Source organism: Triticum urartu, chromosome 3A (assembly GCF_056163025.1).
Source record: "Triticum urartu cultivar PI428250 chromosome 3A, HENAU_Tu73, whole genome shotgun sequence".
NCBI classification, from domain to species: domain Eukaryota; kingdom Viridiplantae; phylum Streptophyta; class Magnoliopsida; order Poales; family Poaceae; genus Triticum; species Triticum urartu.
This window is the reverse complement of record NC_141875.1, coordinates 635546951-635570937: the sequence shown is the minus strand read 5'-3', so window position 1 is coordinate 635570937 and position 23987 is coordinate 635546951. Positions and strand designations below refer to the sequence as shown.

Here is a 23987-nt window from a genome sequence, read left to right as displayed (position 1 = left end):
ATCCAGAAGTTTGTTTGCAACTCTTTCTCGAACTAAGTGAAAATCTATCTCAATGTGTTTAGTTCTGGCATGAAAAACTGAATTTGCTGACAAGTAGGTAGCACCTAGATTATCACACCATAAACATGGAGCTCTAGTGCTTTTCATACCTAGTTCCTTTAGGATTGACTGCACCCATATGATTTCTGCTGTTGCATTTGCCAATGCCTTATATTCTGCCTCTGTACTGGATTTTGAAACTGTAGCTTGCTTCCTTGCACTCCAAGATATTAAATTAGGTTCAAAGAAAACTGCAAAGCCACCAGTTGAACGTCTGTCATCTAGACATCCAGCCCAATCAGAGTCAGAGAAGGCACTGATAAGTGTAGAGGATGACTTGCTGAAATTTAGGCCAACATTCAACGTATTTTTCACATATCTTACTATACGTTTTGCAGCAGTCATATGAACAGTGGTAGGTGCATGGAGAAACTGACATACTTTGTTAACAGCAAAGGAGATGTCTGGTCTAGTCAGTGTTAAATACTGTAGTGCACCTACCAAGCTTCTGTATTTTGTACCATTTTCTGAACTCAGAGGCTCTCCTTCAACAAGGGATAACTTTTCTGTGCTGGATAAGGGAGTGGGTGCAGGCTTACAACTTTGCAAACCAGCCTTTTTTACCAAGTCTGTTGCATACTTTTCTTGAGAGAGGTGAAGGCCATCCTTGTGTTGCTTTACCTCAATGCCAAGAAAATAATGTAGATCTCCTAAATCCTTGAGAGCAAACTCTGCACCCAAATCCTTCAACAGTGCAGTTATTGCTTCATCAGATGAGCTTGTCACAATTATATCATCAACATATATGAGAACAAATATGGATATACTTGATTTGTTATAAATAAATAATGAAGTGTCAGACTTTGAAGGAACAAAACCAAGTGCTTGCATCTTTTTACTGAGGCGAGAGTACCATGCTCTTGGGGCCTGCTTTAGTCCATACAATGCCTTGTCAAGTTTGCACACATGCAGTGGTGCACGTGTGTTTTCAAACCCAGGTGGTTGTTTCATGTAAACCTCTTCTTCCAGAACACCATGGAGGAACGCGTTCTGAACATCTAGTTGACGTAAACTCCATCCCCTGGACACAGCAATGGACAAAACAAGACGAATAGTAGCAGCTTTTACAACTGGACTAAACGTGTCCTCATAGTCAATACCATACCGTTGTTTAAAACCCTTTGCAACGAGCCTGACTTTGTATCAATGGTTCCATCAGCTTTCCTTTTTATCCTAAAGACCCATTTGCAGTCAATAAGATTTTTACCTCGTTGTGGAGGAACCAGATGCCATGTTCTATTTTTCTTAAGTGCTATGATTTCATCATGCATTGCTTTTCTCCAATTTGCATCACCCAAAGCTTCCTCAAGAGTATTGGGTTCTTCTGGTTCACCTGTAGAACATACCAGCCCATATTTTGTAACATGTTTATAATCAATAGGTTTAATTACCCCTTGTTGCAATCGTGTTCGACGTGGAGGAGTAGCAGCAGGAGCTTCTGTAGAGAGATCCGGCGCAGAAGATCCTGGGTCTGGATCAAGCTGATCCTCGCCTGATCCCGAGGAGGATCTGCGCGGGCCTCCAGAGCCGGCAGTGTCACCAGGCGATGACGGGGTAGGATCTTCTGTGGTCGTGGATCGTGGTGCGGGGAACGATTTCGCCGCAGAAGATCTGGGCCTGGTCGCATCATCACGACCCAATGATTGCCTGGGCCCTGGGCTGGTCGGATCTGTCCCCGCGCCCACCTGACGAGCAGTGGCGGCGCGGCGCGTGTGCACACGCAGTTGGGCCTCCCGCTGGACACGGTCCGAGCCAGTGCCGGCCTGCCGCTTGTCGAGCGCGGAGTCGTGCGCGTGAGGAGAAGCGCCGCAGCCCGCCAGCCTTTGCCGCGTGGCTGATGCGGACTCGGCCGCGCGCGCGTCTGCGCCTGCCGTGGTTGGCCCGGCAGGATCGCTGCCAGACGCGGATCCCGAGGAAGATCCGCTGCATGGCTGCAGCACCTGGGGCAATCCCGAGGTAGATATGTCCCCCGAGCCAGGACACATAAAATGAGGGCCTGCTGCTCCATTTTCTTCATTGTTTTCTGCTGCGATTTTTGCACTGTTTTCTGCATCATCACAAGACTCATGAAGGCTATTAGTAGGGTTAGTCAACATATGATCATCACAATTTGTAATACCCCCTTGATCATAGCCGAAAAGATGAGAGGGTAGAAGCAAGATTTCCTTGCGGAGTAGTGCACCGGCGTTAGGATGAAGATCCGCAAAGGGGAATTTTGTCTCATCAAAAACAACATCACGTGAGATGTATACCCTACCAGTAGAGATGTCAAGGCACTTGATGCCTTTGTGTTGGGCGCTATATCCAAGAAAGGCACACCGTTTTGACCGAAACATGAGTTTGCGGTTATTGTAAGGCCGAAGATTTGGCCAACACGCACAACCAAAGACACGAAGAGAGGTATAGTCTGGCTTTGTATGTAGGAGACGTTCCATAGGTGTTTCATTGTTGATAACACGGCTAGGTAGCATGTTGATGATGTGGACGGCTGTAAGAAAAGCCTCATCCCAAAACTTAAGAGGCATGGAGGCTCCTGCTAGGAGGGCCAAACCAACCTCGACAATGTGCCTATGCTTGCGTTCGGCTGACCCGTTTTGTTGGTGAGCGTGTGGGCATGATACATGGTGAGATATACCTATGGTTTGGAAGAAGGAATTGAGTTTCTCGTATTCTCCTCCCCAATCCGATTGGACAGCAATGATCTTGCTGTTGAACTTTCTTTCAACGAGAGCTTGAAAGTTGTGAAAGACTTGAAACACATCGGATCTTTTTTTGAGAAGATAGATCCATGAAAATTTGCTATAGTCATCGATAAAACTTACATAATATGTGTGTCTACCAACAGAGGAGGGGGCAGGCCCCCACACATCAGAAAAGATCAATTGCAAAGGTTTGGTGGAGACACTAGTAGAGATGGGATATGGTAATTGATGACTTTTAGCACACTGACATGAATCACAAATAGTTTCAATATTGCGCTCATCAACAAACGGGAGCTTATTTTTCCTAAGTAATTTTTCAACCAAAGAAAAAGAGGCATGTCCTAAACGATCATGCCATCGTGTGGACGACAGCTTGATGACACCACAAGCTTGTTTATTTAATCTTCTAAACTCCGGAATCAACGGGTAGAGCCCTCGAACGCATCTACCTCGATAGAGAACTTTCTTCGTGGCCTGATCCTTGATCAAAAAGAAGAAAGGATGAAACTTGAGAAAAACATGATTGTCAATAGCAATTCTATGAACAGAGAGAAGATTCTTGTGAGCACTAGGGACATGCAGAATTCTTTTGAGATGAATTTTACGACTAGGGGTATTAAAAATTGAGTGGCCAATGTGATGTATACCCATACCTTCACCACTGGCCGTATGAATTTGATCTTTGCCACGATATTTCTCCTTCATGGTGACCTTCTCGAGTTCGTTGGTGATGTGGTTGGTGGCGCCGCTGTCAACGTACCAGTTGGTGTCTACTCCATAGGAGCCATCGGCCGCCGCAACAACTTTCTCTTCATCTTGCGAGGAATCACCGTCATCTTCTTCGTAGCAGTACCAACAGTCCTTTGCTGTATGACCAGGTTTGCCACAGATTTGGCAGCGAGGCAAGTCCAGACGGGACCTGTTGGAACCACCACTGCCACCACCACGACGCCCTTTGAAGTTACCGGAGCGTCCGCCGCCGCGTGAGCTGTTGGAGTAGCCGCCACCGCCGGCGCCAAACCTCCCCTTGCCGCGGGAAGATGAGCGCGAGCGAGAGCCACCACCGCGGCCTCTGGATGCAGAGTTGGCCGACGATTTGAAGCCACCGCCGGAGCCATGATACTGCGCCATACGTTGATCAAAGTTACTGAGCATGGCAAAAAGTTCATCGAGGGTTACCGGGGTGACACGGGCATCTAGTGCGGAGACGAGGGGCTGGTACTCTTGGTCCAGCCCGTGGATGATGTAGGAGATGAGCTCGTCGTCCTGGATGGGTTTTCCCGCCGCGGCGAGTTCATCGGCGAGACCCCTCATGGCGGCGAAGAAGGTGGCCACCGATTGATTGCCCTTCTGCACATTAATCAGCGCTGTGCGGATGTTGTTGACGCGGCTGAGTGACTGCGACGAGAACATGCTCGCCAGCGCCACCCAGAGTTCGCGCGCCGTGGTGATCGTGGTCACCGTGACGAGCACTTCCTTGGACAAGTGTTGGAGTAGATATCCAAGGACCTGCTGATCCTCCTTCACCCAAATCGGATGGAGGGGATTCGGCTCAGTGGTCTCCTTGCCGGCGGCGTCCTTGGTGGTGAGGTCTTTGGCCGGCTCGGCTGCCGTGCTGTTGACGTAATGAAAGACGCCGGCGCCCCGCAGCTGCGGCGTGATTTGTGTCCGCCACAGCACATAGTTGGTGCAGGTGAGCTTCTCCGGGGCTCCACCGCCGAACATCGACTGAAAGGAGGCGGAGGAGGAAGACATGGCTGCGTGCACGTGATGGAGATGGACTAGCTAGGGTTTCTGGTGGAAGAAGAAGGCTCTGTATACCATGTGCGACTTGCGGTAAACGTCTTGCCTATCCTGGCCGACGTGTTTCATGTTATATAGATGGGTTGCAAGCCCGGATATGCGTACAAGTTGTTGTAGAGATACATCTTGGAGGAGAAGAAATACAAGAGATAAAAGAAAATAAAGATTACATGAGTATCTTGTCTAACTACTCCTCATGCGGTTAGCCAGGGTCTCCTCTCCTTATACGCAAGGTATATACGTGAAGATTATATCACGTTTAACACCAATAAGCAGCCAGCCCATAAGCCTGGAAAATACAACCCAAGCAGGTGGGCATAGAAAAGAGAAGCGTTGAGTGTCAAGTACGGTGTCAGCATTGTCTACCTAATCTGATTTCTGTGGATTTGAGGTATGGAGTTTAGACCTGCTCCAGGCAAAGCCTCTGTCTCCAAATAAGTGGTGGATATGAATCAAGGTCCTTGAATATTCAAGGGCACGTCGGAACAATATGCTCACAACTCTGGTTTTCAGGTATATTTTCTTTTCTCTTGACTAACTAGGCGTGAAATGTTTTGGATTATTTCACCAGTGCATTAATTCATTCATATGCCTGATCACCAATTATTTGGCTGCTTGATGTATATGTATTAGTTCTGTAGTTGCTTGTGAACAATCGCAATTCCAGAAGGTATTTCTGCATAAGCACTAAACAAAAACTAAGTGAACGGTGGGTGTAAATAAAGAACTCTACATATTACTACTTACTACACAACAAATGTAGCATCGGTGCTGCTCTAGAATGTCTATTTCATTGGATTCCATTTTGATAATTTAACCAGATACAAATAGCAAGCCTGCTAATTAAAAAAATGTCACCTCTGCTAGTGACAGGCTGTTTGTATTATATGCTGATCAGAATTTGACCAACCATTCATGTCTTTCCATCATCCTTTTGAGCTTTTAAAAACCCAACCTTTCAACTCAAGCAGTTTAAGTGTTGATTGAACCCATTGCCTTCCCAATCTGGTTCTTGCAGATTAAGGACTCTACCCTAGCTTTGTTCCAAGCAAAGTCATGGCCTCCAAGCAGATGGTGCATATGAATCAAGGACAAGGGGAAACAAGCTATGCTAGCAACTCCGGTATTCAGGTACCTTCTCTTATCTCGATTAATTCATCGATCTATGCTAACCTGTTCTTTGACTCTTTCTTTCTCAATACATCCTTTCATTTCTGAGATTGAAAAGAATTTTTAGTGAAGTTCAGAAGCATACCATTTAGCTAAAGGATTACACAAGATTTTCTGAAGAGTTAAAACTCTATTGCAGAATGCTCTGCAGAACAGGCTGAAGCCCCTGATAGAAGCGGCCATCGTTGAGTTATGCAGCAGCACTAACACCTCGTTCCCCGAAAAAATGCTGATCGCGGACTTGGGCTGCTCCTCTGGACCAAACGCGCTGGCACTGGTATCGGTTGCCATCGAGGCCATCCATAGCCACTGCCTTCATTTACAGCAGCCACCACCGGAAGTGTGCGTGCTCCTCAACGACCTGCCTGACAACGACTTCAACACTGTGGTGAAGAGCCTGGTCATGCTCCGTCAAAGCAACAAGCCTGCTGTTGTGACTGTTGGGATCACGCCGGGGTCGTTTTATGAGAGGCTCTTCACTAGTGGCTCCATGCATCTTTTCTGCTCGTCCAACAGCCTGAATTGGCTCTCAAAGGTGCGAGTTTGATACTGCTCGATGGATCGATCCATTTCCATTAGCTTTTGATTCTCTAAGCAAAATCTTATCCCTTACAGGTTCCTGAAGATCTAACGAGGAACTGGATTCCGGCTTACGACATTGATGAGCATGCCAGGAGTGAAAGGCTCCCTATGGTCCTTGAGGCTTATGCACAACAATTCAGGAAAGATTTCACGCTTTTCTTAGAGCTGAGAGCCAAAGAACTAGTCCCAGGAGGCCGGATGGTTGTGTCCCTTGCAGGGAGGCGTTCTGATGACCGCGCTTCGAAATTCTCTCACGTGTGGGAAGTCTTTGCTCAGATCTTAAGTGTCATGGCCTCAGAGGTACATTTCTTTACTGTTCTTTCCTGTAGTTATTATCTCGGTTTCTACTGAACACGCCTATTTGAACTCTCTGTCTCATACCATGATTGACAGGGAGTGATTGACAAAGCGAAGTATGATTCATTCTACGTGCCGGTGTATGGACCTTCGGATGAAGAGCTCCGGGAGATCATCCAAGCAGAGGGCTCCTTTTCCATCACCGAGATGCGGGTGCACCACTTTACACGGGGTCGGGACAACGCTCTCATCACCGCAAGCTGGTACGCGAACCAGATGAGAGCCGCGTTTGAGCCGATAGTCGTGCATCATTTCGGAGATGTGATGGATGAATTTGTGAGGACCGCGGAGCGGCGCTGGAGCGTGGAGGGAAGCTTGCAGGACGAGGTTACCAGATACCCACGGGCTCAGCTTGTCGCGTCGCTCACCAAGAACTCACTATTCAAAATATCTTCTGATTTATCGCTATTCTTGGGGTGACCAATAAGGTTATGCCTTATCTTCACCGTTTATCGTTTGGGCCGATTTATCATTATGACAAGTGATATATCGGGAATCTACCGATAAATCGGGCCTATTCATAACACTATGTTTGCGAAAACTATGTTTACTTGCGTTTTGTGGACCTTGTTACGCTATATGTATTGTTGCCCTATTTTTTTTGTCATTATACGTGGATTCAAAGGCTAGGAATCAAGGTAACACTTCTGTCCAATATTGTTTTGGTGTTGAATATAACATATTTTAGTGTTGGGAATCTGAGATTTGTAAAAAAAATGACCGATTAATAGTCGGCCGATAAAATCGATTAATTTGTCCATTTCTGATTAATCTTTAATCCCTAGCTGACCGAGACGCTAAGGATAAGTGATATCCTCAATATTGCCAAGAAGGCATGATGATCAGGTACCTTGGCCATATTGCTCGTCGAGGGAGGGAGATGATATTTGATGAGACTGGAAAACTGTTTTCCCGTTTCAAGGGAACAATGTATGTCAAACTCATTATGTCATCAAAGCACATCCTTTCGTGTGCTACCGGCCCACCATTCACAACGATTAGTTATTACTCCCTTTTTTTAGATACATCCGTTTGATCAACAATTAATATGAGATGAAGGCCGGAAGTAGTAAAAACAATTAATATGGGACGGAGGGAGTAGCAAAATGTTGTTGCCGAGGCACACGGACTGGCTCCTCAACAAGGTAGTGGTGATGCACATTCCAGCCTAATACTATAAGGTTTGTGTTATGTCTGAAGCAACAATTGCGATTGACTACCAACCAACAGGCAACAGCAACACCCGCCTGCCAAACAGCACGACGCTTCACGGTATGTATACATGTTTGTTTGTCGCTTGACACGTTTCGTTGGAGAAGCACGCGCGTACGTACGTGCTCGCATGGCAACTGAGGAGGAGGAGAAGGAAAAGTCGTATCCATTGTGTTCTCGTTCTAGATTGGAAAGGAGTTCACTGCAGGCTGCATGCAAAACAGTGGAACTTGGTAACGAAACCGCGGAGCCCCAGCAAAAATGTGCGAAAAATCAAGGGTGAAATGCTCGTTTATCCAAGTTTAAATTCATGCTCAACCGCACAATTTTCTCTTAACATAGGCTTTTGCCCTGCTATATGAATATAGCAACCATCCGATACAACTGAGGGTTCAATGATGGGGCAAATAGCATAGACACGCCTAAAAAAACCTGCATTATAGGTCAAATTTTACAACAGCAACAACAAAAACTGCTGGAGAACCTGGAGCTTCTGATTTTTCTGGACTGTTTACTTACTTTCTGGGTTTCTCTCTCTCTCTCTCGCCGTTTCTAGTCTTTTCGATGCACCAATCAAAACCAGGAAGATGATGGATTCCTCTGCTCATGCATTGGTTGCACGCGTTTTTGTCACTTGCCAGGAAGAAACACTGCATGCAACAACACAACGTACGAAATGCCACAGCGGACTAAACGTGCGAAATGCCACCCTATGAACCAACCTTCAATGTAATATATCACACTATGTAGGAACATCATACCTGTATCTATTTCCCTATGCTACAAAGAGTTAATCATCGGTCTCTATATACTCTTACTCTCATGGTTTGAAAGCTTGGTTTGCCCTCGCTCTTTGCGCCATTGACACAACGGGTCATCTAGTTTCATTAATAGATAACAAAGTACATTTACAAGGCAGAGGAAGGGGAGGGGGTTGAGAGTACAAATCAATTAAGCTACAATCTCATAGATAAGGCTAGTCATAGTGGGAAGTAACTTAGAGTAGTGTCATGCATATGACATTAGCCTAAGTTACTATCTTCATAATGCAAAGTAACATAATACTAGTATCTTAGATGCTTTCATTTATTAGCTTGTAGACTCATTTTATCTTGGAAATTGCTACGTTACAGTAACATATTATGTTACCACCCCTCATTAATTACTTGCCACATAAGCAAAAATTTCTTGGAGTACACTATGTTACTAGCTAAGTTACTCCCACTATGACTAGCCTAAGTGGAACAACATGGTACTCCAATCTCGAAGAAGGTGAATAACTTGCTCACTGGAGCATCTATTGGACCAAAGCATGAGGTCGTCGGCAGCCGAGTGGGATACGAGGTTGATCGGTTGAAGTTTATTCCAAAAAGCTTTTGCATGGAAACTGAACGTGTGGATTGAAACTCCGGCACTTGACGACTGACACAGATGCCAAATGTAATACTACTTGACTTGTAATACCGCTTTAGGAATATTTGCCCTGACTCTATGTTGGGAGGAAAAGAGAAGACCTTGATTGGTTATTGACATTTCCTGCAGAATGTAGTGCAACTAAGTTGTCTGTGCGAAGTTTCCAGCCTCATTTCATCCATAACCCTTAGCCGGTAAAAACTATGCAGAGCAAGGCCTTACTTCCAATCAATTTTCAGTATCAAGGGATATCTCTAGGGGGCAAGTGGATGACACAAACTATGCCACAGATCACCTCTTGTCCATCCATTTTGGCTTTCTCGCATCTGCTACAATTGGGCTATCTTAATTAAATTAAACCTCTAAGAGATGGTTATTGACATTTCCTGCAGAATGTAGTGCAACTAAGTTGTCTGTGCGAAGTTTCCAGCCTCATTTCATCCATAACCCTTAGCCGGTAAAAACTATGCAGAGCAAGGCCTTACTTCCAATCAATTTTCAGTATCAAGGGATATCTCTAGGGGGCAAGTGGATGACACAAACTATGCCACAGATCACCTCTTGTCCATCCATTTTGGCTTTCTCGCATCTGCTACAATTGGGCTATCTTAATTAAATTAAACCTCTAAGAGATGATTAAACACCTGCCTACTGCTATATATCCACTATCCAGTATAAGCCCTTATGGCCTTGATCATCCTTTAGTCTGTTCTAGGCTCTAGCTATCCATACAAGTACATTAAGCAATGGCAGGACAAGTTGTCTCTGCACTGATCAGCGAGATCACAAGCAGGGCCATCTCCAAGGTAATTGGAATGATCAACAGGCGGACAGCTACCGATGACAAGCTGTGCAAGCTGGATATGTTGTGCATAAAGATCAATAGCGCAGTTGAGGCATCTAAGAAGCACAGAATCACCGGGACCTATCTTCTCAAGTGGCAGGAGAAGCTGAAGGAAGCTGGCATAGAGGGTGATGAGGTACTTTTCGACTTCCGATGGCGAGCCTTGACCGAAGCAAGAAATAAGATCAACCAAAATATAGGCACACTCGGTCCTCTAACTTACACAAAGATTGTTGTGTCAAGTATTGTAAATTACTTCCAAAATGCTACCAAGTTGCTCCTCTCAGCCAACAAGGATGTGCAGAAGTTGAACAGCACAGTAGAAATGTTGGAGAAGCTATCGGCAGACAATGGGGCGTTTTTGAGATTGCTTGAGCTTCAGGTTTTGGCAGTAGAGGAGCATGCACCTGCAAAAAGGAAGAAACTGGATATATCGGAGAAGCCATCGGCAGATAATGAATTCTTGAGATTGGTTGAGATTAACGTTTACTCTCAGCCGTGCAAGGATCAATTGCAACAGCTTTACCCTATCATTGCGACACAGATCCCCTGTTTTGCTGCAGGTTGCTACATTTTTTGTGATGCGGCATGGAAGGTTGACGGAAATGCTCAATTGGCTCCTGCTGGGATTGGGATTTATATTCAGCTAGATAATAATCAGCATTTCAAACAGCTACATATTGCAGCCATGTCCCCACCTGCTGCATCTGCCCTTCAGGCTGAAGCTTTAGCTCTTCTTCTTGCTACAAAATTAGCTGATGTTATCCAGATACAAGAACCCCAGTACTTCACAGATTGTCAGGTCTTGGCTCATGCGACTTCCACCAACAACATCTTATCTACTCCAGGTCATTGGGAGATCAGGCCGCAGTTGGTGACAATACAATCTTCCTCTTCTTTTCAAGCAAATAGAGTCAACCACATCTCCGGAAGCTTGAATGTTAAAGCTCATCATTTAGCTAGATTAGCTACAAGAATTAACTCTACATCTCTAGCTATCAGATGCCTATGTCAGGATGTAGGTCTTTGTCCAGGCAGAGATATCCTCTCTGATCTTTCTGTGAATCCTTTCATGCTTCTTTCTGTAAAGTGTTGTTGAGTTCAATAAAATCTTTCTGTTCAAGAAAAAAACGTTTTAACAGGGGAGGAGCATGCACCTGCAAAAATAAAGAAATTGGATATGTCGGAGAAGCCATCGACAAAATATGAGGAGTACTTGAGATCGGTTGAGCTTGAGATTTTGATAGGGCATGAGCATGCACCTGCAAAAAGGAAGAAACCAGAGATGTTGGAGAAGCCATCGGCAAATAATGAGTTCTTGAGGTCGGTTGAGCTTGAGATTTTGATGGGGGGGAGCATGCACATGCAAAAAGGAATAACTCCGAGATGTCGGAGGAGCCATCGGTAGTTAATGAGTTCTTGAAATTTGTTGAGTTTGAGGTTTTGATGGAGGAGGAGCATGCATCTGCAAAAAGGAAGAAGCTGGAGATGTCAGAGAAGCCATCTGCAGATAATGAGGAGTTCTTGAGATTGGTTTTGACGGGTGAGGAGCATGCACCTGCATAGGATAAGAAACCAGTGGTTATATGTGACAGTCCATTGTCGCAAAAGGAAACACATCAACATTCGAACAGGAAGAGGTGACTTGACTGTATAAATGACAACACCAAGATTATATGTAGCGAAGCGTGAAAAGGGCAGCACCAGTGAGACAGTGGCAATTCCATGTACAAGCTGTCGGGTCAGTTGACCCCCCAGTTTTTTTCTAGAACACCTCTATCCTTTTGATATTTGGACAAAGTTTGAAGGATTTGCTTGGGTTGACTCCACAAAGTTTTGGGTGGCAGTGCCAATGCTGTGAGATTTTTTCATTCTGGGTGTAACTTTGTCCTGCTTTCTGATTAAAGCTGTTGCAGTTTATAAATTTGGTACTGAAGCAATTTATGTTCCCTGTTAAAAATTTGATTGGTTTTGGTTTTGAAACTGTATATGGATATACAATATGCATTGCATAGGTACTTTTAGAATTTCTTCATGCTTGTATACCAGATTTTCACGCATTTGCAACATCTGTTGTATGCATGGCCATATATTCCCACCCTCAAATGACGGTTGCCGAGATCTCCAAAATATCCAAAGCTTGTGCTGAATCATCAAAAGGCGGTCAGTTTTATTCTTGAGAACGTGTAAACTACAAGGATGCCTTTCAGTTTTAGCGCAGATACCAACCATATGTCATTTGTTTGTTTCCAACTTTTGTCTTTGGCATTCAGAGCGATTAAAACAATGGTGACAACAACTAAATTGTCTTTTCTCTCTAACTTATCTCTTCACTTTTAGTCTAGAAAGTTTCTTGGCGTATTTTTCGTTTGCAATTTCATTATGTTACCCTTTCCCATATGATCACCACACAAATAGTCACCGAGGAGCGACCGCAAGGTACACCTCCAACAGAACACCTCTTCCTTATATATATATATATATATATATATATATATATATATATATATATATATATATATATATATATATCTTGAATAGATTACATACCATTTCTTCAGCCATAACAGGTGGTTATTTAGTTCTGCAGTAATCAGTAATCAAGAGCAATGCATCTGTCAATGCACGAGAAGCTATCGGCAAATTGTGGGGGGTCTGTAGGTAAATATCTTTCCAAGAATACCCTGCTATCTGCCGATGGCTTCCCGTAAGTCTTCAGCTGGGTCAAAGGGTTTGTCTAATTTGTTTGCGTCAGACAGCCTTGGCGAACGTCGGGACCTTGGATCAAAGGACCACATTAACTGATGTATGAACTCAGATTGTGCTGATCTTTATTGTTGCAAAAGCAGAGCTGCTGGCGTGCTTGTCTACTCTTTCAGTGTTTGTGGTTTACCACCTTTTATTAGCAAAATGATTTTGTGTCTTTTACTAGAGATTAACCAAAAACTCTCAAGAGCTTTGCATGCTATGATACTCGAGCTTATAACTCAGAATTTCTATTTTGTTTAAACTTCGTTCTGTAACTATTGCATACTAAGTGCAATTCATTGGATCGGTAACAACAAAAGTATGAGGATGATATAAATTAAGTGCAGCTAATATGGCAAGCCTTTCCCTCTGAAATTGAATTTTTTTAGCCTTGCAGGCCTCTAAACTATCCAGCAAAACTTCTGTCACTTTTTAATTTCTGATTCTTGTACAGTACAGGCCCTTGTAAGGATGATACACCTATGACACGAAGTATTCTTGTTGTTCCTAACACTTTCTCAATTTTTTCTCCATTTGCATGCCCATGGCAGAACAGACAGTTAATGTTTACTCTATGGCCTCTGCTGTAACCAGGAAGCTCACCAGGAGAGTGTTCTGGGGGCTGATACAGATGTTCGGTAAGCAGGAAGTTGCCGGAGAGATGCTGTAGTGGTTGGAGAAGCTGCTAATCAAGTTCCACAGCGCAGTTGAGGAGTCCGGAAAACTCCAGCAAGATGATAAGGAGCATGAAAAGGGCAACACCTCTGAGATTTTTCCTTTCTTTCTGAATTGTAACTTTGTAATGTTTCTTATTAAAGCTGTTACAGCATAGGTACTACAAAATTTATGTTTCCTGCTACAAGTTTGATCGATTTTGATCTTTTTTTTTTGGAACGAAGGCTCAAGAAGAGCCCGGCTTTGAATTAACAAAGCCATCAACCGGCCAGGATTACACAAGGCCACCAAGCATGAGCGACCGAAAGATACATGGGAGCGGACTGAGTAGCTTACAACGCAATGCACACTACTGCACACCAAGAAAATACACGAGAAAGTCCTGCAAGTAATGTCGAAGCCCGCTGCACCCCGGGATCAAAGACAGGAAAACAAAGAAGCATCAAGGATCAGTCAGTAGCATGGAGGCACCGAGGGTCGCCTGACCATGGAGCATCGGACAAAACGAGCACCTGTCTTCCAACGCCGAAGAGGAACCCTGTCCTCTCGCCTAGGCTCGAAGGCGCCGCACCATCGGGTCGTTTGGAGCTCACCCGAGAGCTAGAGCAGGCGCCGGCCGACACACTAGAGCAAGAGAACTATCGGTCCTCGCCACACCGAAGACACACCACATCCGCTGCACTGCCACCTTCCTTGGACACCGAGACACAGAAGGAAAGCTGCCGGGAGGATCGTCGAAGAAGCACTGCAGAGCACCAGGGACGAAAGTTGGAAGCACCAGGTGCCGCTCCAGTGACCGCACAGGGGAAGAGGCTTCTGCCGTGCGCGTCGTGGAGCTGTCCATGGGAAGAGGAACCATATCCCCCTCCAATCCGGCTCAGGAACAGAGCCACCATGACACACCATGATCTTGCCGCCGCAGAGCATCACTCCGTCAAGGCATACACCTGCAGGAACACACACCCTACACAAAAAAAAATCACCCCTTGGGCTCGCCGCCGACGAGCGCTCTCCAACCTCACAACCACTCTCCCGAAGAACCAGAGAGCCCCAGGCGGCGTCTCCAAGGAGAGAACGACGCGCAGGGCGCCGCCGCCGCCCAACCCGGGACGGGTTTTGGGCTTTCACCCGGGATCTGGGACGGGGGTGGAAAGAAACAGGTCCTCGACGGCGCCTCCAGGGAGAAAAACCACGCGCGCACGCGCCATCGCCGCCGTGGCCGGAGAACCGGCCAAGGGATTACCCCAGACGCAGTCCTATACCACCATCACCCCGCTAGCACCGGATCTGATAGCCAAAGCCACAGATCGGACACACCAGAGGGGGAAGAGGAGCAGAGGAGGAGAGAAGCACGACCTTCAGATCTGGAGTGGAAGAAGCCCACGCCACGACCACCTCCTGCCGACTCCTCACTGCCCAAGCTGCCGAGGAGGCCGTCCGCCGCATCCCGCGCCCGCCACCTGCCACGAAGGTGGCGCCGCCTCGCCGTCTGGGGCCGCCGCCCCGGCATCCAGGGTCCTTCACCAAGGGACGAAGCGACGGGGAGCCTCGCCGCCACCTTCATCGGCAGCCTCCTAGGCTGACGTACCTCTGGTGGCGGCAAGGGGAGGGAGGGCTGGAGGGGGTGGCGGCGCCGGGGGAAACCCTAGTCGCCCCCGAGTCGCCCAAGGGGGACGACGCGGGAACCGCGGGGGGGGGGGGGGGGGGGGGGGGATCGGTCACTGGATCGATTTTGATCTTGAAGCAATTATATGGATACACAATTCGCATTCCCTAGTATATGTAACAGCGGAACAAACACACCAATCAGTAGTGAGTTTGCAACTAATAACACAAAAACAAATTTGGAAACCACTTTTTATATCAAGCTAAACCATCAAAGCTAATTTCTGTCAGTTGCACATACATATGGTCCAACTAGTAGCTCGAAAAGTACAAAAGATACACGTTTATTACAACTACATAAGCGCAGTGAAAGTTCTGTTGTGGCCGGTCCGGCTGAAATTGAAGTGACTGTAATTTAGTTTCCGAAGAAACTGGTGCTTGTGCAACTGGACAAGCGCGAGTCGAGCAGCATGCTGAACCAGAGCACCTGTTTCTCCAGGTCGAATGTTCTCCAGCTGCTTCCCACCGATCACCACCGCCGGCTCGCCCTCCACCGGCAATGCCGCCGGGCCCCATAATATGCACCATGTTAAAATATAGTCTGATTTAATGATAGAGATAAAGAGTAGAGATTAAATAGGTTTAAACCATGTATTACTTGTCTTGTACTTCAAGTCTCTATCTCCTCATGTATTCTATATATACCTTATATGAGGATCACATCAATACAATATACAACAACAACAAACATTAGTCATACTACAATTTCTACTTGGTATCAGAGCGGTTAGTCTCACGACGCCGATCCTAAAACCTTCCACCACCTCCGCAGCGCCGCCCCCGGGGATATTAATCTTCTCTCCTCGGGGGCGCGGCACCTATTCATCAAAGATGAGTTTGGTTCCCAAGATTAGATAGATGAATTCTTCAAAGTTAGATTAGTTTTCTCATTAGCCACCAAATTAGTCCGACGACCCTCATATTCCGAAGCGATGTGCAACTACAGAAATACGATCTTCATGCAAATCAACAAAATTACGGTGTTGAGTGCAGCGCGGTGCCGCGCGCGGCCATGTACGGGCGCGTGAACACTGATCCCACACGGCGAGGACGACGACCGTGGCGAGCAGCTGCGAAGGACAGGCACGTCCGATCACAGGAGGGCGAGGGCATAGCTCCCGCGGCAATTTCCATCACGTACGAGTAGTCGAGTACCCGGATCTCCCGACGGCGCAACCAGCAACTCCTTCGAATCAGCACCGAGCTACCCATCGCCATCGACTACATGCACGCAAGGAGCAGCGAGTAACACGGCCATGTGCACATGCATACGTGCATGGCAAAACTCACCAAGACACCCATGCGTACGCGCATTGGATGGAGCCTTAGACTTCAGCCGCGGGCCTTCTGCAACGATCGAAAGGCAACGCCATACGGATCTCTGCGATCCGTGGGTGGGAACAATCATCATCGCGATCTGATCTGGCCAATGACCACAGCACCTAGCCGCACGTCAACATCTTCATCGAGCAGGCTCGCGGCGCAGGACACCGGGAGGGCCAGCAGGTTTTCGACTTCAAGGCACGAGCACGGACGCGGTCTCCACCAAGCCGCGACTCTATCAACCAGACGATCACTCGTGCGCCGTCATGCTGTCTACACCAAGCGGTCATATTGATCTACACCGAGCGATCTGTATCAATATTCGACGATCCGAGCCGAACGACATCAACATGTACGACTACGGCGGGCTATGAGCTAACATACTTCTTCAACACGGCACAACGTTGACACTGAGGGACGCCTTCCAGCAACGCATCATCGTCGACACATCGCTGCAATGTCATCACCGACACTTCATCGTCAAGGTCTTCATCAACATGGTCTTCACCAACATCTTCATCAACATATCGCCGCCGCCTCATCCATAAGATGGACACCTAGCGTCCTCTGACAGACTTTTCTGCAAGACACGACCTCGACAATGGCAATGACCGCGTCATGACGATAGTATCGACCGCGTCATCCACGACAACACGACTACATCGACACGGCGTCACTACAGCGACGACCCCTACATGGCCACATGGTTCTGGCAAAACCGATGTGTGCTCGATGGGCTTCTTCCGGTCATGGCAAAACCGGTGGATTCATTGCTGACGAAACCCTTTGACATCCGCAAGGTTCATTGTCCATGTCAGCAGCTCCGTCATAGCGCATTTTTTTTGCGACTCCGGCTTTGGTCGGCTTCATCATCCACAACGACTACACCATCGACCACGACTACCTCGACCATGGTTACATCATCATGATCAGCTACCTCGACGTCGACATTAATGGTTATGTCTACAGCAACTCATCGGCGACAATTCCAGTCAACAGCGTCCGCGTCGTTACTAGCGTCCACGCCGCTCCCGCAGTGACTGTAGGAGGGAATACAGGAGAGACAGAGAAGACACCAGAAGGGGAGGTAGTCACAGCACTAGGTGTCGACCCATCAGAGACGCTGTTGAGGATGACGCAGCGGAGAAGACGATCGAAGCACAAGACTTTAAATTCAGTCGCAATCGTCTGCTTCACTCCCGCTACGACTAAAGGGAAATGTTAGAATATAGTCTGGGTTTAATGATAGAGATAAAGAATATAGATCAAATAGGTTTAAACCATGTATTACTTGTCTTGTACTCTAAGTCTCTATCCCCTCATGTATCCTATATATACCTCATATGGGGTCAGATCAATACATCACACAACAACAAACATTAGCCATTTAGGCCAGTGAGGTAGCTCATTTAGGCCGGGAGGCAGCTTGTTGAGATCAATCATTTTTCTTCTCCACTGCATATACAACAGAGGAAGTGGAACAAACACACCAATCGGTAGTGAGTTTGTAACTAATAACACAAAAACAAATCAGATGGACACACAAATTGCACATACATATGGTCCAATTATTAGCTCGAAAAGTAGAAAAGATACACATACAAATTGCACAGTGAAAGTTCTGTTCTGAAATTGAAGTGAGTTGCAATGTTTAGTTTCCAAAGAAACTGGTGCTTCTGCAACTGGACATGCTGAACCTGAGCACCTGTTTCTCCAGGTCGAACACCGGCAGGTTTTTCTCGAGCTGCTTCCCGCCGATCACCACCGCCGGCCCGCCCTCCACCGACATGCCACCGGGCCCCATCGGCAGGATCGCCAAGCACATCGCCCCGTCCACCTGCACCATGTAGTTGTCGTTGAACAACGTCCAGTTCCCCGTGGCGCCGTCGCCCAGCTCCAGGTTGATGCGCGGCACGTCGCGCCTCACCGGCCGCTTCAGCTTCGGGAACCCGCCCTTGTAGCACAGCTCGAACGGCTTCGGCGCCGGCACCACCCGCTTCACCCTGCTCGTCGAATTCTCCCCCCTGCACGTACACCATTTCCGGCAGCCATCCACCAAAGAGCTTAGTACTCCTACTTGCCAGTGATGGCGACGTGGTTCATGATGAAAGGATGGGTACCTGCTAATCGCGGCGTCGAACGCCTCGGCGAACGCGCGGAATACGTCGGGACGCATGATCATGTACGGCATGGCGGTGCTCAGCACGACGCCACCGCGGCCGGTGGCGGCGTCGAGGTCGAGCGCGCCGCGGAGCAAGGCCGCTGGAGCGTCGGCCTCGTGCCACGACACGGAGATGCCCTTGACAGGGATGTACTCCCTCCGTCTCAAAATTCTTGTCTTAAATTTATCTAAGTACAGATGTATCAAGTCACGTTTAAGTATTAGATACATCTGTATCTAAAATAATATAAGACAAGAATTTTGGGACGGAGGAAGTAGTAGCCGGCAGCGTTCGCCGGATTCGTGAGGAACGGGGTGAAGTACGGGTCCGGATGTTAGTAGTAATCTTGGTTAGTTGAGTGCATGCAGTATTAGCTAGCTAGTTAGGTGTGCTGGCCGAGTCATGTGGCCGAGATGGCGTGGGGATTGTATGGCTGAGTTAGTTAGCAAGCTGGATTTTTTAGCTGCAGTGGTTAGTTTGGTTAGTGGCCGAGCATGGCGGCTGGCTTGTGTGCGTGAGGCTTGCCTCCGCTGTATAAGTATTACTTGAGTTAATGAGAAAAGTGAGCCGAGAGGGCTGAAAAAAAATGTAGCCATCGTGTGTACATCAAGGGACAGGGCCTCTATGCAAAGCTCTTGTGCTCTTTCTCGGTGTGTGTGTAGAGTTTCTCCATGATGTGTGTTCATGCGAGATGAGAGGAAGAAAAAGAGCGACGCTACGCGGAGGCGGCAACAACACCGGAGGCACGTCGGCGTAGCCCAAGGTGGCGAACTCCGGGAGGCACAGGGCGAACTTACCTCCGAAACCGCGCTGGGAGGCGAGCTGCGACGGCAGCGAGAGCGGGCGCCGGGAGAACCCCGCGACGCCGGTGGCGCCCGCGGGGAGCGACCTCAGCAGGCTGCCCGGCGCGCACGCGCCGACGACGGCGAACGACTCTTCCGGGAGAAGCTCCATGGTACCGTCGCTGGTGTTGGCCGACATCGCGAAGCTCGTGAGGCCGCCGGTGGAGCACTCGCGGGTGACCGAGTTGCAGGCGCAGCCGCGCAGGCACGGACCGGACTGGCATGCCACAGTGCTGTGCGATGACGACGGCGGCGGGCAGCGGCGTAAGCACTGCTGGCTGGCCGTGCCACCGCACGGATCGGACTGGCATGCCACAGTGCTGTGCGATGACGACGGCGGCGGGCACGTCGACCAGACGAGCGAGCCGGCGAGGTCGAGGAGGAGCGGCGACTTGTCGGCCTTGATGGTGATGGTGTAGAGAGAGGTGATGGGGTCCTTGGCGAGCTTGGTGACCAGTGGTTTGTGCGGGGTTTGCTCGCCGCTCGCCGCCGCGCATGACAGCAGCAGGACGAGCGACGAGACGATGACACGACGGAACACATGGTTCTTGGGAGTAGTGTGGAAAAGCTTGGCTCGGGCAGACATTTTCTGCACTCGATCTGTATGATGGCTTGGGATTTGGGAAGAGGATGCATACTCTGGCTACATGATCTGAGTGTATTTATACTAGTACTTCTCAAGCTCGTAAAACTACTCGATCTGAATGTACTCTGATTAGCTAGTCGATCTGAATGTCAAATTTGCACGGCTAGCTTGTTTTCGGATACCGAGGAGTTGACAGTTCCGTCAAGTCAAGATCTTTAAACCTAGATCTTAAGATTTTTAAACCTAGGCTAGATCTTAATTATGTTTAGACTAAATTGGTTAGACTTTGGATTTATTTTGGGATTTTTCGGCAGTATGAGGTCCTTCAAAACTGTTAGATCGAAGGCTAGCCTTTCTTTTTCCAAGGCATACCACCACTATCACGGTGATGATTTATCTAGGGTACCAGTGGAAGTTATGGTTCTCTCTGTCTTTCTGGAAATTACTTCGATTCACAAAGGTGAAACCAGAGGAGATTGAGACAACAAGCGTACAACCAACTGGTGTATGGTAAATGGTAGTGTCTTTTTCCCCTTAGAATACATGAGTTTGGATTTTTTTTTCCCTTAAGAAACTGAAGCTAATTCATTAATCATATGCAGCTCCTTTTTCTTTAGAAAGTGCCTACTCGATCTGGATGCATTTATATATACTACCTCTCGAGCTTGTTAGATGTTACTCACTACTCTGAATAGCTACTCGATCTGAATGTCAAAATTGCAAGCCTAGCTCTGTTCTTGTTTTATGATACCGAGGAGTTGACAGTTTTTTCATTATGTCTAGACACGAGGCATCGAGATGCTATGTGCCGATCTCAATCTTCTATTCTCCTTCCATAATATTAACTGCCCGTGGCTCAATTTATTCTTGGCATGGGCACATTTTGTTAGATTTATTTTGGGATTTTTTGGCAGTATGAGGTGCTTCTAAACTGTTGGATCGAAAAGGCTCGTGGACCGGAGTCCGAGACGGGTCCAAGTCAGACGGTTTGGATACAGGAAAATCTCAATTGTTACTCTGTTGACCCAGAGGCCTTATCTATGTTACAAAAGTTGGCTGTGGATTCCACATCTTGTCCTGGTTTCCAACTACAGGAGGGACTGCTGAAACAAGACAGTAAGATCTGGGTAGGAGCAAATGTTGGTCTGAAAACAAAGCTGGTCGAGGCGTTTCACTCTACTCCAGTGGGAGGTCATTCAGGTATTCTGCCTACATACCACAGAGTCAAACAGCTTGTTTAGTTTGAAGGGAATGAAGACATATGTGGAAAACTTTGTCAAGCAATGAGGTATCTGTCAACAAGCAAAACATGAGTTGTACAAAACACCAGGACTACTGCAGCCTTTGCCCATTCCTGGCAGCCCTTGGCAGGCCATCAATATGGATTTCATTGAGGGTTTACCTAAATCTGAGGGGTACTCGGCCATTTTGGTAGTAGTTGACCGCTTTACGAAAGTAAGCCACTTCCTACCAGTGAAGCGTCCATTCACAGCAGCTTCTGTGGCAAAGGTGTTCCTCAATAACATTGTGATACTGCATGGATTACCACTGGCTATTGTATTTAACAGAGATAAGATCTTCACCAGTTCTGAAGGAAATATGCCCTAGAGGTAATAATAAAGTTGTTATTTATATTTCCTTATATCATGATAAATGTTTATTATCCATGCTAAAATTGTATTAACCGGAAACTTAGTACATGTGTGAATACATAGACAAACAGAGTGTCACTAGTATGCCTCTACTTGATTAGCTCGTTAATCAAAGATGGTTAGGTTTCCTAGCCATGGATAAAGAGTTGTCATTTGATAAATGGGATCACATCATTAGAGAATGATGTGATTGACTTGACCCATCTGTTAGCTTAGCACGATGATCGTTTAGTTTACTGCTATTGCTTTCTCCATAACTTATACATGTTCCTATATGACTATGAGGTTATCCAACTCCCGAATACCGGAGGAACACTTAGTGTGCTATCGAACGTCACAACGTAACTGGGTGACTATAAAGATGCTCTACAGGTGTCTCCGATGGTGTTTGTTGAGTTGGCATAGATCGAGATTAGGATTTGTCACTCCGTGTATCGGAGAGGTATCTCCGGGCCCTCTCGGTAACGCACATCACTATAAGCCTAATGAGTTAGTTATGGGATGTTGCATTACGGAACGAGTAAAGAGACTTGTCGGTAACGAGATTGAAATAGGTATTGAGATACCAACAATCGAATCTCGGGCAAGTAACATACCGATGACAAAGGAAACAACGTATGTTGTTATGCGGTTTGACCGATAAAGATCTTCGTAGAATATGTAGGAACTAATATGAGCATCCAAGTTCCGCTATTGGTTATTGATCGGAGATGAGTCTCCGTCATGTCTACATAGTTCTCGAACTCGTAGGGTCCGCACACTTAACGTTCGGTGACGATCGGTATTATAAGTTTATGAGTTTTGATGTACCGAAGGTTGTTCAGAGTCCCGGATGAGATCACGGACATGAAGAGGAGTCCTGAAATGGTCGAGACATAAAGATCGATATATTGGAAGGCTATGTTTGGATAGCGGAATGGTTCTGGGAGAGTTCGGGCATTTACCGGAGTACCGGGGGGTTACCGGAACCCCTCGGGGAGTCAATGGGCCTTATTGGGCCCTAGTGGGAGAGAAGAGGAGGCAGCCAGGTGGAGGGCGTCCCCCCCAAGCCTAATCCGAATTGGGTGGGGGGGGCCTTTCCTTTCTCCTTCTCCCTCTTCCTTCTTTTCCTAGTGGGAATAGGAAAGGGGGGAGTCCTGCTCCTATTAGGAGGAGGAATCCTCCCCCCTTGGCGCGCCTAGAGGGTCGGCCGGCCTCCCCCTCCCTCCTTTATATACGTGGGGAGGGGGGCACCCTAGAACACATCAAAGTTGATTGTTTAGCCGTGTGCGGTGCCCCCCTCCACAGATTTCCACCTCGGTCATATCGTTGTAGAGCTTAGGCGAAGCCCTGCGCCGGTAACTTCATCATCACTGTCATCACGCCGTCGTGCTGACGAAACTCTCCCTCGACCTCAGCTGGATCTAGAGTTCGTGGGACGTCACCGAGCTGAACGTGTGCAGATCGCGGAGGTGCCGTACCTTCGGTGCTAGGATCGGTCGGATCGTGAAGATGTACGACTACATCAACCGTGTTGTCATAACGCTTCCACTTACGGTCTACGAGGGTACATGGACAACACTCTCCCCTCTCGTTGATATGCATCACCTAGATGGATCTTGCGTGTGCGTAGGAATTTTTTTGATATTACTACGTTCCCCAACAGTGGCATCCGAGCCAGGTCTATGCGTAGATGTTATATGCATGAGTAGAACACAAAGGAGTTGTGGGCGTGGGTATATACATATTGCTTTCCGTCACTAGTTGATTCTTATATCAGCGGTGTTGTTGGATGAAGCGGCTCAGACCGACATTACGCGTATGCTTACGCGAGACTGGTTCTACCGACGTGCTCCGCACACAGGTGGCTAGTGGGTGTCTGTTTCTCCAACTTTAGTTGAATCAGATTCAATGAGCAGGGTTCTTTCTAAAGATCAAAAAGCAATCACTATACCGCTTTGTGGTTTTGATGCGTAGGTAAGAACGGTTCTTGCTCAGCCCATAGCAGCCACGTAAAACTTGCAACAACAAAGTAGAAGACGTCTAACTTGTCTTTGCGGGGCATGTTGTGATGTGATATGGTCAAGACATGATGCTAAATTTTATTGTATGAGATGATCATGTTTTGTAACAGAGTTATCGGCAACTGGCAGGAGCCATATGGTTGTCTCTT

At 47.2% G+C, this 23987-nt stretch overlaps 3 protein-coding genes across 3 annotated transcripts; 1 reads left to right on the top strand and 2 right to left on the bottom strand.

The window, feature by feature from the left end:
* Positions 1–343: 343 nt before the first annotated feature.
* Positions 344–4556, bottom strand: LOC147980981 (uncharacterized). Its single transcript, XM_087515823.1, has 4 exons — positions 3455–4556; positions 1747–2146; positions 721–1120; positions 344–379 (listed from the first exon to the last, which is right to left on the bottom strand). The coding sequence occupies exons 1-4, from the start codon at positions 4554–4556 to the stop codon at positions 344–346; spliced, it is 1938 nt and encodes a 645-aa protein (XP_087371949.1).
* A 38-nt stretch (positions 4557–4594) lies between these two features.
* LOC125548889 (S-adenosyl-methionine 4-1-methyl-2-pyrrolidinyl-3-oxobutanic acid methyltransferase-like) lies at positions 4595–7308 on the top strand. Its single transcript, XM_048712413.2, has 5 exons — positions 4595–5117; positions 5623–5735; positions 5914–6309; positions 6390–6656; positions 6750–7308. Exons 2-5 carry the CDS (start codon positions 5661–5663, stop codon positions 7131–7133), a joined length of 1122 nt encoding a protein of 373 aa, XP_048568370.1. The 5' UTR covers positions 4595–5117; positions 5623–5660; the 3' UTR covers positions 7134–7308.
* A 10832-nt stretch (positions 7309–18140) lies between these two features.
* Positions 18141–20292, bottom strand: LOC125548952 (chitinase CLP). The gene is made up of 3 exons (XM_048712463.2): positions 19553–20292; positions 18714–18942; positions 18141–18617 (listed from the first exon to the last, which is right to left on the bottom strand). Exons 1-3 carry the CDS (start codon positions 20181–20183, stop codon positions 18245–18247), a joined length of 1233 nt encoding a protein of 410 aa, XP_048568420.1. The 5' UTR covers positions 20184–20292; the 3' UTR covers positions 18141–18244.
* Positions 20293–23987: the final 3695 nt, after the last annotated feature.